At 42.2% G+C, this 12,610-nt stretch overlaps 1 protein-coding gene and 1 long non-coding RNA gene across 3 annotated transcripts in view; one reads left to right on the top strand and one right to left on the bottom strand.

Moving 5' to 3' along the window:
* LOC122184120 overlaps window positions 1-1,507 on the bottom strand; it is a 32,531-nt gene extending 31,024 nt beyond the window's left edge. For both annotated transcript variants that reach the window (XR_006180488.1, XR_006180486.1), the window contains exon 1: window positions 1,419-1,507. This is a non-coding gene — a long non-coding RNA (uncharacterized LOC122184120). The remainder of the gene's footprint in view (window positions 1-1,418) is intronic.
* An 88-nt stretch (window positions 1,508-1,595) lies between these two features.
* On the top strand, window positions 1,596-11,648 carry SCCPDH (saccharopine dehydrogenase (putative)). The gene is made up of 12 exons (XM_042876500.1): window positions 1,596-1,862; window positions 1,970-2,082; window positions 2,818-2,898; window positions 3,365-3,494; window positions 4,967-5,016; window positions 5,521-5,651; window positions 6,161-6,278; window positions 7,997-8,116; window positions 8,232-8,288; window positions 8,781-8,892; window positions 9,702-9,783; window positions 10,211-11,648. Exons 1-12 carry the CDS (start codon window positions 1,658-1,660, stop codon window positions 10,314-10,316), a joined length of 1,305 nt encoding a protein of 434 aa, XP_042732434.1. The 5' UTR covers window positions 1,596-1,657; the 3' UTR covers window positions 10,317-11,648.
* Window positions 11,649-12,610: the final 962 nt, after the last annotated feature.

The following is a 12,610-nucleotide window of genomic DNA, read 5'->3' on the forward strand; positions in this document are numbered from 1 at the left end:
TTTTTTTTTTTTTTTTTTTTTTTTTTTTTGGTGGTGAGAGGGTATGAGATGTAAAAGAGGGATGACGGAAAGGACAAAAGAGAGAAGGCAAGAGAGAAAGAGAGGCAAGTTTCTGGAGCAAAAGGCTGAAGCAGGTTCACTGAGGGTCCTAGCCAGCCCTGTTTACTTCAAGATAGGGAAAAATCTCTGTCTCTTACTGTTGCAACTTATTGTCAAAGCTTTTGCAAAGGGGAAGAGTGGAAAACTGAAGACATTGTCTTCAAAGAAAATAGTCTTTATTTTGAGAATTGGAAGGAGAGAAAAATTAAGGCTGTATTAAGAGCACAGTTGGAAGTTATCCCAATGTGTAGGAAGGACAAAATGATAGCGAGAAACCAGCTCGCCCAGTGAGATGTTCAGTGACCTCAAACAAGAAACTGGTTTTGCATGCTGCTCTGTAAATCAGATCACCAAAATGATCTGCATTAATAAAAAACACAAAACCCATCTTTGTCCTCCCTTTCCCTTCTCCTTTGTTTTTTGTTAGACTGAGTTGTTTCATTGACACAGCTGATAGCGTAGGCCTACGAACTACAGCATCAGCACAAGTCGAGGAGTGGAGCCAGTGCTTGGAGTGAGGATCTCCCATGCCTCGGGAGATGGAATGTTCAAAATGTATTCAGGAAGGACGTCAACCTTCACCACCAATCCAACGTGGGAAAAGACAAAGATAAAGCAGAAAGAGCCTTGGAGGTAAAACTGGCAATGAGCTGAATGTGCACCAGCAGTGGGACGCTCACAGAGAAAAGGCAAATGTTTGGGCACGCAGAGATGGTGATCAGTTCTGGCACATCACATCGCCTTTTTAATCAATTTAGACCTGGGAAAGTTAACGTGGGGCTTAGCAACGGACACCAAGTTTCAAGAAAAAGGCAAACCAGCTGCAGAGAGTTGGGAAAACAAGAAGAAAAGTAGATGTGTGAAGCAAGCTGTGAGGAAAGATGAAAAGAATAAGTGCTTTTAACCTAGGGAAAGCTGAAAAGCATGGAGGTTTCCAGCTTAGCAGCATTTTCTTCCTATATACTGCTCAGGAATGAAATCTTTTCTCAATGTCTGTCTTCTGGGAAGAGGAATCATTGGATATACTGAGTTGGAAGGGACCCATGAAGATCATTGAGTCCAACTCCTGGCTTCACACAGCACCATCCATAGCAGGGGCTGAACTTAGAGGATGTGGAGATGCAGGTTTGTGTTCCCAGTGATACAGCCACCAGGGCTGGAGGACACGGCCTGGGGAGTGGTGTGAGGCTTCCGTCACTGTGGGGCTCAGGCTCACAGGCCTCTCTCAGGACTGACTTAGGTACGGCAGGGAGGGAGCATCCGCAGCCTCACCGGGCAACTACTTGTTGTCATTTGTGACGAAACCGAATGCATTTTACCTGTAGGAAATTACGCTTTCCTTTCTGATCAGCACCAGCTCTCAGTTCATCAGCAGGGCCGACCTGAAACGCGCATGTCGGCTATTGGCAACGGCGCTGGGCCGCTAAGCACACCGTCGGGCGCCAACGGCCGCCCCTCGAGCTGGGCGTGGGGCGGGGCCGCGTGGTGCCGGCCGCTGCCAGGCGCTGAGCGGCAGTGCAGCGCGTCGCTGCGTCCCGTCTCGCCTCATAGCCTCGCCATGGCGGCCGGCAGCGAGGAAGCGCCCGAGCGGCTTTACGAGCTGGTGGTGTTCGGGGCCAGCGGCTTTACCGGGCAGTTCGTGGTGGAGGAGGTGGCGCGGACGGCGAGCGGCGGAGAGCTGCGCGGCCCCCTGCGCTGGGCCGTGGCCGGGCGCAACCGGAACAAGCTGCAGGAGGTGCTGGAGCGGGCGGCCGAGCGGCTCGGTACGGACTGCGGCCGTGTGGCGCGGGGGGAAGCGGGGCGGGGCGGGGGACGGCGGCCGGCGGCCGGGCCAGCGAGCGGGGGATGTGACGGCGGTCTTCGTACGCAGGGAAAGCGGCGCTGGGTCCGGAGGTCGGCGTGCTGCTGTGCGATGTGGGCGACCCGGCGTCGCTGGCCGCTATGGCGAAGCAGACCCGGGTAGTGCTCAACTGCGTGGGCCCGGTGAGTGCTGGGATCTGCCGTGCGACGGTGACCCGCCAACCTTTCGGGTGTTGTAATGCGTGGAAAGATCTCGCTGAAGAGTTAGGTTTTATTCTTTTCATCGTTGAAAGGCACCGTAAGAAATCACTTGTAAGCCAGAGAGAAGTTCTGGTTTATGCTAGGCGTTGTAAGTGGTGTTCGGGTTGGAAGTAATGCTGAGGGATCACAGAACCACAGAATGGCCTGGGTTGAAAAGGACCAAGGTGATCATCTGGTTTCAACCCCCCTGCTATCTGCAGGGTCATCAAGCAGCAGACCAGACTGCCTGGCTTTGGAAAGGGAAGAAGCACGTAGAGTTGTGGTGTAAGTTCTTGGCCGCTTTAAACTTTGGAGTGACAATGTCACCAACTGGGCCTGAGCAGATCGAAGTATGAAGCCTGCTGGCTGGGTATTGACCAGCTCTGCGAAAGCTGAGGTAGCGTTGCAAGGTGCTTGTTTTTTTTAGCTAACTGCAAGGTGCAGTTGGCTCTGGTGATCTTAACTCAGGAGGAATAACTGTTATCAGTGATGCAGTTTGTTCTGCTCTTCCTGTCCCCTTCCCCCCTACCTAGACAAGGTTATTACATTTGCCTCACTTAGCAAAATCAACACCTGAGGCTTACTTCTGTTGTAGGTACACATACTTTAGACAAAACAAGTTGGGTGAGTTGTGTGAGCTTTATTTTGTTACCTGTGGTGTTTTTTTCCCTCCTTTAGTATAGATTTTTCGGAGAGCCTGTAGTGAAAGCTTGTGTGGAAAATGGTGCAAGCTGCATTGACATCAGTGGAGAGCCCCAGGTATGTGAGCTTGGAAAAATGCTACTCTGCGTTAGGGACCTAGTAAAGCATTTGTTTGTTGTGTTCCATGTTTCTGTGTCTGCATATGCGGGCAAATTTTGCCTCCCAATCTGCAGTTCTAAGGCGCATTGATTTTTTTAGGATATGTTTATGTGTATTATTTGTTTAATTGCTGTTAGATAAGAGTTTTCTCAGGACCTTATTCTCAGTAATTCCAAAGTGTTTGAATCCTGCTTTAAATCTTACTTAAGATTCTCTGCATGAATTTTGGATCAGTCATTTTCTTCTTGCACTGCTGCAACATTTTCATACCATAAAACATGAATAACATGCATCTGTTGTAAAGATACTTGTGAGTAAAGTGAAGTCTGTAGGGTGCTGTGATATGAGAGTACAGTGCTGGTGGTTAATACTGGGTATTGCCAAATTTGGGGTTCTACGTATTTTTTTTCTGCTTGTGTTTTAGTTTCTGGAAGGAATGTACCTGAAATACAATGAACAAGCTGCAGAGAAGAAAGCGTATATCATTGGAAGCTGTGGCTTTGACTCCATACCAGCTGATATGGGAGTGCTGTACACCAGAGACAAGTTGAAAGGTGACTTGTTTAGCGGGACTACAGGCTGAAAAAGACATGCAGGTTATGGTAAAACAGCAGTGCTTCTGGGGGAAGTCTTTCAATCTGCCTTTTGCCTACCTTTACCAATTAACCAGTTGCAACCAAATTTGGTAGATAGATAAAAAATAAAATGTAAATCGTATTCCCACTAGAGTCAAGAAAATTAGTGATAAGGGAGAGGAAGAATTCAAGGTCGTGTTGCTCACTGAGAAAACAGGAGCCTCAGCTATCAGGGTTGGGCCGCTCTGCGAGCGTGTGGGCATCCACACATAGACCATCCTCAGCTCTCTGCCACTTGTGCAGTGAGAATGCTGCAAGGATGAGGCAGGAAGGCACAGTGCACGTGGGGAAGGGATTGCAAATCTGTGAGTAATCAGGTTTCCTAAGTTTTGTCTCTCTACTGCCAGCACTGAGTAGTTGTCATATGGACCTAGGTAGGTAGTACTGCTAGTATCTTTTTGTCAAGAGCACTTGGACTCAGTAAATATGTTTGAGAAAAGGTGTGAGATGATTTAACTCTATGCAAACTTGATCCTAAGCCAAATGAGGATACTTTGTTCATTGGCTCAGACTTTCAGTTGGAAGGGCCAGTAGGAGTGTCCAAATGTTCTACTTTCATTACTATTGCAATTGCTATTACATGCTTTATGCTGGAATGTATCATCAACTTTCAGTTTAATAAAACTAAATCTGTAGAAGGACCTGATTGGGGAAGAGAAGAGGTGTGGAAATGAGTATCTGGAGTCTCACAGTCTTATAATTGGATATGTGAATAAATTTGATGCTTTTTGAATAAAGATGTCTTTTAGCTCATCCTGTTTTGACTTTCTGGTTTTATCACCTGTCTATCCAGTTGCCTATTAGATTTAAATTATCTCTTTCAAGCTCAGAAGGAGGTGAGCAAAGTAGAGCTAAACAAAACGTGGAGTTTTTGTTTTGCTGTTTATCACAACTAAGAAACCCTTGGTTTAGGATATGTTGTGTGATTTTTTTTTTTCTTTTTTTAAATTTACTTGTTTTGTTTTGTTTTTGTAGTAACATTTACCACACTCCCATCAGTTCATCTAGGTTTTCACAGCCTACATCATTCTTTATCTCGAAGCTTGGAGGAAAAATAATTCTGCCTTTAAAATATTCTTTTGCTTTTTCATTTATTATTTACACAAACTTATTACCTAGATAAAGCAACTAGCATTTAATGACCAACGACAATATTAATTGTCTCAAGTGAAGTGACTGAAGTACTTTATGTATGAAATTTTATATCTGCTAACTAAAATAGCTTTGCATCCTAATCCTAGTTTATTTTACTTTGAGATAACGATGTAACTCTTCAACTTGTGATGTTGCTGGCCTACCATTTAAGGCTACCAGAGTATGCTCTAGGTGTGTGAACAAACCTGACTGTATGTCCCAAGTAATTACCTTTCCTGTTTTCTCCTCTTTCAAAGGTACCTTAACTGCTGTCGAAAGTTTCCTGTCAGTAGAATCTGGACCTGAGGTTAGTTGGTTGATACCCTTGTGGAAACTCAGGGGTATTTGGGGCAACATTGGCATAGCTAATATGAATAGCTGTTGTTGCATTAGTGCACATCAAGGCGTGAGCTATGGCAGTTCTCTGTTTACGAGTCTAAGAACTTGATTCTTTAGGAGCTAATAAAAGTACCCAAGGAAGCACCCTTTGGTAACATTTGTTTCAGTGGGCTTGCTGTCTACCTAAAATTTCTTGTACTACGCAGTTCCAAGAAATAATAGGTAGTATTTGTTGTTGATTTATTTGCACAGAGACTTGGGAAGGATTCGTACACAAATAAGCTGTAATGGATGCATGTGTGTTGGCGAAGTGTTTGGCTGTCTTTTTGTGTTTGGGTTGTTTTCACAGTGCACGTAATCATAATGCACACACGTAATAATTTTCTAATACCACATAATGATTCCAAGGTCATTATTAAAATAATATCTGAAACCTTTACTGAACTAATTACTGCTCCTTGGCCTTTATCAGGGTTCTTGCATACATGATGGGACCTGGAAGTCAGCTGTTTATGGCCTGGCAGATCAAAACAACCTGAAGGCACTTCGAAAGAAGATTGGATATTCCCCTGTGCCAGTAGTTGGTGCGAAACTTAAAAGAAGGTATAAGAAGCTTACGATGTGAAACAAGAGTTCCATTACTTATTACATAGATTATTAACATGTTATTAAATGTTAAAAGGTACATCTAGGACTTTTTAAAATCTGCACACACATACATGTTTGTCTGGTAGAACTGAAGGTACTGAATTCATATTTGATTGTAAAAGAACATGTTAGCATTTTCTGGGTCTCAAAGTTAACTTATTCTGGAAGACTTGTAGAGATGTGGCAACTTTCTTTCTTTCATTTCAGAAGTGATCAGCAGAACAGGAAAATTAGGTGTGAGAATCTTATTTATTTTGATTATCAAATCCATCCTGGCTGTAGTTCAAGGAATTATGAGTTGAGCCAGGGATAAATCTGATTCACTGATTTGATTTGCTTTCAGTGAAGAGATCATGTTGTAGAAGTGCTTGAGGGAAAGTCAGCAATGGTAGCACTGTATGGTTTGTTTCTTTCCGTTTGGTGAAGACCTGAACAGTTTTGGTGAATGTTCTTTCTATTTGCAGAGGACTTGTGTTTTACAGTCAGGAGTTCAAACAATACTCAATTCCATTCATGGGATCTGATGTTTCTGTTGTGAAACGGTCGCAGCGCTATTTGCATTCACAGTTGCAGGAAACACCCGTAAGTGACTGTTATTTTTGCAGTGTGTGCATATTATAATTTTCAGCAAATCCTCCCTCTACATAATAGCAGTGCTTTATGGAGATCTGTGTAGCAGAGTTTCTGTAGCTAGATAATATAATAGTGATTTTTTTCCTTCTGTGAAGAAGGAGGCTTGTTCTGTTGACGACCTCTCTGTCAAAATGCTTGATCTGATGCAGTGTAGGTTCTTCTGGATGCCCTTTCTCATGCTATGCAGCATCCTTCTGGATGAGCCTGTTTTTTGCTGTTAATGAAACAGTTCAGAGAATCTTAGAATGGTTTGAGTTGCAAGGCACCTTTTAAGATCATCTAGTTCCAGCTCCCCTGCTACAGGCAGGGACACCTCCCTGTAGTCCAGGTTGCTCAGAGCCCCATCCAGCCCCACCTTCTGGATGTGGGCACTCACAGTCTCTCTGGGCATCCTGTTCCAATGTTTCATCGTTCTCACAGTAAAGAATTTCTTCCTAATATCTAGTGTAAATCTACCCTCTTCCAGTTTAAAACAATTTCCCCTTGTCCTGTCACCACATGCCCTTCTAAAAAATCCCTCCCCAGCTTTCCTGGAGGCCCCTTCAAATAGTGGAAGGCCGCTATAAGGTCTCCTTAGAGCCATCTCTTCTCCAGGCTGAAGAGCCCTAGCTCTCGCAGCCTGTCCTTGTAGGGCAGGTGCTCCAGCCCCTCTGACCGTCTTCATGGCCCTCCTCTGGACCTGCTCCAACAGCTCCACGTCCCTGTGTTGTAAGACTCTCTTCTAACGTTTCTATGCTGTCTGAGTTCTGGGTGGGTATTTGTAGGGAATGGAAGCTTTGGGTCAGAGAAATGTTTAAAAGGGCAGTTTCTTGATTTTAGGAAAGGATGAAGGTTTTTGATTCTGTAACTGCAGAGGCTTTTTGTTGTAGCAACAGAGATTTTAAAAACATCATAACTGTAGCCAGGTTGGTATAACATAGTAAATATTGTCATTAGGAAGTTATATCCTTCTTATTTGCACCTGGAGACTTCTTTGATGCTTGGGTTTCTGATGTGCAAGATGTTTAGTTCTTGTTTTCTATGGTTCCTTCAGAGGAAATCAGCACTGACAGTCTATCCAACAGCTGTGCAGAATCATTGAAGAGACACTGCACTCTAAAAATAGGCTTGTAGCTATTAATGAAAAAGTTTTGTTGTTACTAATTCAGAATTACAATACAGGGCCTTGAGTTCTCTTAGATGAAAACATAACGGGTTTGAAAGGAAGATGTCAGGAAAGCCTGAAAGGAGATCAGGCCTGAAAGGTGGTCAGGCACTGGAATGGCTGCCCAGGGAGGTGGTGGAGTCGCCGTCCCTGGCAGTGTTCAAGAGGCGCCTGGATGAGGAGCTACGAGAGATGGTTTAGTGCTTGTGGCACTGATAGGAATGGGAGGGTGGTTGGACTGGATGATCTTGCAGGTCGTTTCCAACCTTGTGATTCTGTGGGATACCAGAAGACAACTTTCTTTGAAGTTTTCCACTTTTCTTTACCATAGTCTTTCCAATCTGTAGTTACAGTGTCTTCTCATAAAGAATTATGCAGTGAAGCCTTATTTAGAATTCTGACAGCTGTTTAAGATTCTTTTCAAACAGATGTTGTATAAAAAAAGTTGCACCGTGCATCTTTATAAAGGAATTCATGCAAAAATGCTGATATAAATTCTATCACTGGTGTTTTTCTGTTGTAGGTACAGTACAGTGCTTATGTGACTGTAGGTGGTCTTGGCTCTGTTATGAAGCTGATGTTTGCTGGCATTTTATTTCTTCTTCTTGTGAAATTTAGCTTTGGAAGAAAACTCCTGACAAAAGTAAGCATTCAAAGTGCAAAAGAATTAAAGAATCAAGTGGTGGGAGTCTTTTTGCTCTCTCTAATTTGGTTTGTTTTTTTTTTAAATTGTTTTTCTTTGCCTTCTCATTATGCAGTACCCAGAATTTTTCTCTGCTGGACGCTTCACAAAGAAAGGACCAACCCAGAAACAGGTAACTGGCTGCTTTCCATCCCACCTAATAAGAAATTTGTGGTAATGGTACAGTTGTAAACTGGCATCCACCACATAGTCTCAAAGAAACAAATCCTTTCTGAATACACACTGTGCATACCTGTTCAGATAGCTTTGACTATTCAGAAAGTCATGTTGTCTGGCATTGGGCATCAAAATAGGTGGAGCTCTTGTAAGGAAAATGTGGATCATATTGCTGGCTCTGATGTATTAACATGAATAGCTCGCAGTATATAGAGTGCAACACAATCAAGCCTGAAAGCAAGGAGAGAATAAATGGACTTTAGGGCAGTAACTGTTCCAATAAAGTGGAAGTGATCAGAATATCCAAATTATGTAAATGCAATGGTACCTTTTAAATAATAACTCAAAGTAACTGCTCTTGGTGGATTATAGTGCTTTACTACTTCCATTTGCTTGATACAAGTTCATGACTGTTTTGGTGACTTGCCACTTGCCTTACTCACTACAGATGGATGGAACCTCCTTCACCATGACATTTTTTGGTGAGGGTTACAGTGAGGGGCAAGATCCGCAGAATGGCAAACCAAATGTAAAGATCTGCACTCAAGTGAAGGGACCAGGTATGTATGTTAGCAGCTAACTGCTTTTGGCTCACATTTCCTCATGTGATAAAGGTGTGTGGTTCCACTACCATCCCTTCGCCCTTGCAAAGCGCTTGCAACGTGCACTAAGTCAACAGTATTTACAGAGTATGATCTTGGATACCAGCATTCATTTTAACCTGCTTTTTGAAAAAGCTAACTGTGTTTTGTGCTTGACATTCTCTTTTCTTGTGCCTGTCATCATACCAATTCTCATTTTTGCCAGAGTAGAATAGTAAAGGGAGAGTGACTTAAGGGTGGTTCGTAGAACCTGGGTTACTACACACTTATTTCCAGTCCCCTGTGAGTGAACCTAAAATCCATATGTTGTATGGTGTTATTTTTAGCTGTACATATTAGTGTTCAGGCCATTCCTGAAATGAAGTTTTGGAGACAGCAACAATGTACATTTAGAAGGGAGTTAGCTAACCACTATTACTTTAAACAACAAAATATGTAGCTGACTGCAAATAGTGTTACATCAAAAGGTCTGAATTTAAGCACAGAATGGGTTGGCTCATGCTAAAATGTAGGGCCCTCCAGCACTCCAGAGGTGACACTCAAGGTTCTCATGTGATCACAGGCCTGTAGCTGAAGCTGGTACTTGTCCACATTAGTTCTACAGGACTCTCAAAGCTACTCTGAATGAATACCAGGTAACAAACTTGTTCTTAAACAGAGATATCAGTTTAGATTGGCAGAGAGATTATCTTCAGCATTCCATATATAAGAGCGAGATTAGAAATGTGAATCAGTGTTTCAACGCGCTGGTTTTTGGTTTTCATTAGAGCCTGGCTATGTTGCTACACCAATTGCAATGGTTCAAGCAGCTGTTGCTCTTCTGGAAGATTCGGCTCATCTGCCTAAAGCGTGAGTACTTTGAAGAACAGCTTGATTTCCCTTACAGCTCCTCTCTTTGATAGAACAGATTCTCTATTACTCTGTGGATTGCTTTGTCACCTCACCCAAAGGGCAGTGGTATTAAACACGATCCTTGCTAGACAATGGAGATGGTTCTTCTTTTGCATTTCAATTTGAAAAGATGAGTTGGAGTTGTAGTAACATTTTTGCCACACCATTGATCCAGACTCTCTATTTTCAGTCAAGGAATAATTTCTGTGAGTTTGGTGGATGCGTAAACGAACCTCTAAATATAACAAGCTTGCCCGATTCCTCCTGTACTCCCTCCTGGACAAAATGGCTTTTCCCTTCCTAGATAGGGAAGCACATTTCAAGTAAAGGTGTTGCTGAGCCACTCCACCACTAATGGTTTTTCTCTTTTGACTGTTGTTAACAGAGGTGGTGTGTATTCTCCAGGAGCTGCCTTCTCTAAAACGAAACTGATTGATCGCCTCAGCAAACGTGGTGTTGAGTTCTCTGTTATTAGCCAGCCAGAAGTCTGACATCAAAACAGCCGTGTGACCTAACATCTTACCTGCACCCCATTCCAATAAAGCTCATTGGGCTGTAAAAGCCTCCTCATAAAATAGTTGCATGATTCTGCTGTAAACAACAGCAACAGGTGAAAATTTGAGTTTAAAATTGTGATGTGAGAAAACACACAAAGGATACTGACTTAATTCACGAACATATCAAATCAGTGATTTATTAGGTACTAGAACTTTGTTTAATGTCTTTCACCTTAAGTTGCAGAACAGCAGCCTCAGTTACTGCTTAATTCATTCTGCTTCACAATTAACCACAGTCTTCTCGTCCCAACTATTTAAAGCAGGCAGGCCCTGGCTATCAAGTGCCTTAGCAGAGGAAACTGCTAGTTACTCCTCATGTCTGTTTGGGATAGGCACTATTAGTTTGTGGTGTTACTACTTTGAAAGCCTTACTACCCATAGTCAAATAAAAGTAGTTTTTCTCCTCAGGTTTGAGGAATAGAATTGTCTTTTTGCTGTATTATTCTAAAGATCTGTACTGCTGTCTTAAGGTTTGTTGACTTTTCAGCCTTACTAGCTTGCTGTACTAAAAAACAGAAAGCACAAAGTTTGTCAGTATAGTGAGCTGAAGACCAATTACAATTTCAACTGACAAGTCATTCTAGAAGAACGTGTGCAGTATGCAAGACAGCATCAAGAAAGATGTATTTACAGTATGACTATTTCTAGTAGTGGCCTTGTCAGTATAGTAACTGAGAAATTAAATTACTTACTCAAATTACTTAAATTGCTGGAACAACTTTCCACATTTGTTTGTAATTATTAAATTACCATTCATGAGTCTACATCTGATTCTTTGTGGTTGAATGATACATCTAGCAAAATATTTTTTTTCTAGTCTATGTACATTTAATAATACATAGCAGCATTTTTTTCCCCAGTGTTACAACATGTTGAGATCAGAGCACTGTTGCAGATGAAGTATTTCAGAAATCTTACAAGTTTTAGTCTTAGGCTGAAACAGATTTGTAACGAGTGACATCATAAGCAAACAAGCTGCCTTGACTGTGCTGTACATAGAATGCTTGAGACAGAACTTAAAGACAAACTGAAAACTCACGTGCACTTCAATGTATTCCTAGAAAGGGATCCTCAAGGTTTGCTGTATGCTGTGTATTCTCGCTTCTTCTTAACTATAAGAGCAACATCGCTTTTCAGCTTATAAACTGCAGACTCAAGTTGTTGGCCAAAATCACTTATCATTTGTGACTGTGTTTCTGTAAAAAGACGTAGTACCTGCAAATTCTCTTCCTGCTAAAACATAATAAAAGAAATTAGTTGGCTCAACTCTCATGTCATTTTTTTACTTATACACCAAAGGCTACCTGAAGGTCCCATGGGCTAACTTATGGTAACTGAGTAAAAGGGAGACAAATGGTAGGACAAACTACTACAGGTTCAAAAACTAAAATTAGGATCGTAATTACATGTTATTTTGCCAAGAATAGCATGTACCACAGCTGAAAGGATGTGCTTGGGAGTACAGCTTTGCTCTTTATCCAGGCCAGATGAATTACACCTCTCAGTCTCCTGGCAGCAACATCTAAAGGAGTAAGGTTGGACACCAGCCACTTAGATCTGAAGGGCTGTGTATTAGCTTCATAGCTAACTTTAACCTAGTGGCTATATATTTTTAATGTAGGCACAGAAGAGCTCCTGTGACTTGACAACATGTATTGTCCTTGAGATGTCCATCAAGCAGCCTTGCTCCTAGACAACCCAAAATTGAGCAGCGGGTTTTAGAAATAAATAGCCTGTAAGCATCTAATATCTTTGTTGATACACAATTTTGTTCTTCAGTTGCAGAAAAAAAAATATACCAAGATCTGAAGAAATACATGTCTGCTCTATAATTAAAGTCTCCTAGTATGAGATAAAAAACTTTGATCAGCATCTCCACAGCTGTTATACTAACAATGCACTGTGATTCTGTAAGCTGCAAATTGGGCCACAGTAAGAGGCAATAATGATCAGCTACTAACAAAAGAAACATGTTATGTGTTCTTTAATACTGTCAAGGCCTAAAGTAGTTGTTGGATTAAAGTTCAGATCATGCCACTCCTAACTCAGATGCCAGAACTATTGTGCTTACAATATTACATTGAGCAAAGTAGTACATATTGGTTTACTGTGCGTTTCATTTCTTTCCCTTCCCCCCTACAATCACATGAACAGCTTTTTCCTCAGGTAGGGTTCTAAGCCACTGGTGCTTTCTGCCCTGGGTGATAACAGTTCACAACAGTCTAAAG

This window comes from Lagopus leucura, unplaced genomic scaffold, assembly GCF_019238085.1.
Source record: "Lagopus leucura isolate 7727_CA_CO unplaced genomic scaffold, USGS_WTPT01 Super-Scaffold_73, whole genome shotgun sequence".
NCBI lineage: Eukaryota > Metazoa > Chordata > Aves > Galliformes > Phasianidae > Lagopus > Lagopus leucura.

Coding starts and splice junctions, on each gene's coding strand:
- SCCPDH (XM_042876500.1), top strand. CDS start 1,658: ATGGCGGCCGGCAGCGAGGAAGCGCCCGAGCGGCTTTACGAGCTGGTG. Junction 2,899..3,364: donor ACATCAGTGGAGAGCCCCAG/GTATGTGAGCTT, acceptor CTTGTGTTTTAG/TTTCTGGAAGGAATGTACCT. Junction 9,784..10,210: donor TCGGCTCATCTGCCTAAAGC/GTGAGTACTTTG, acceptor TGTTGTTAACAG/AGGTGGTGTGTATTCTCCAG.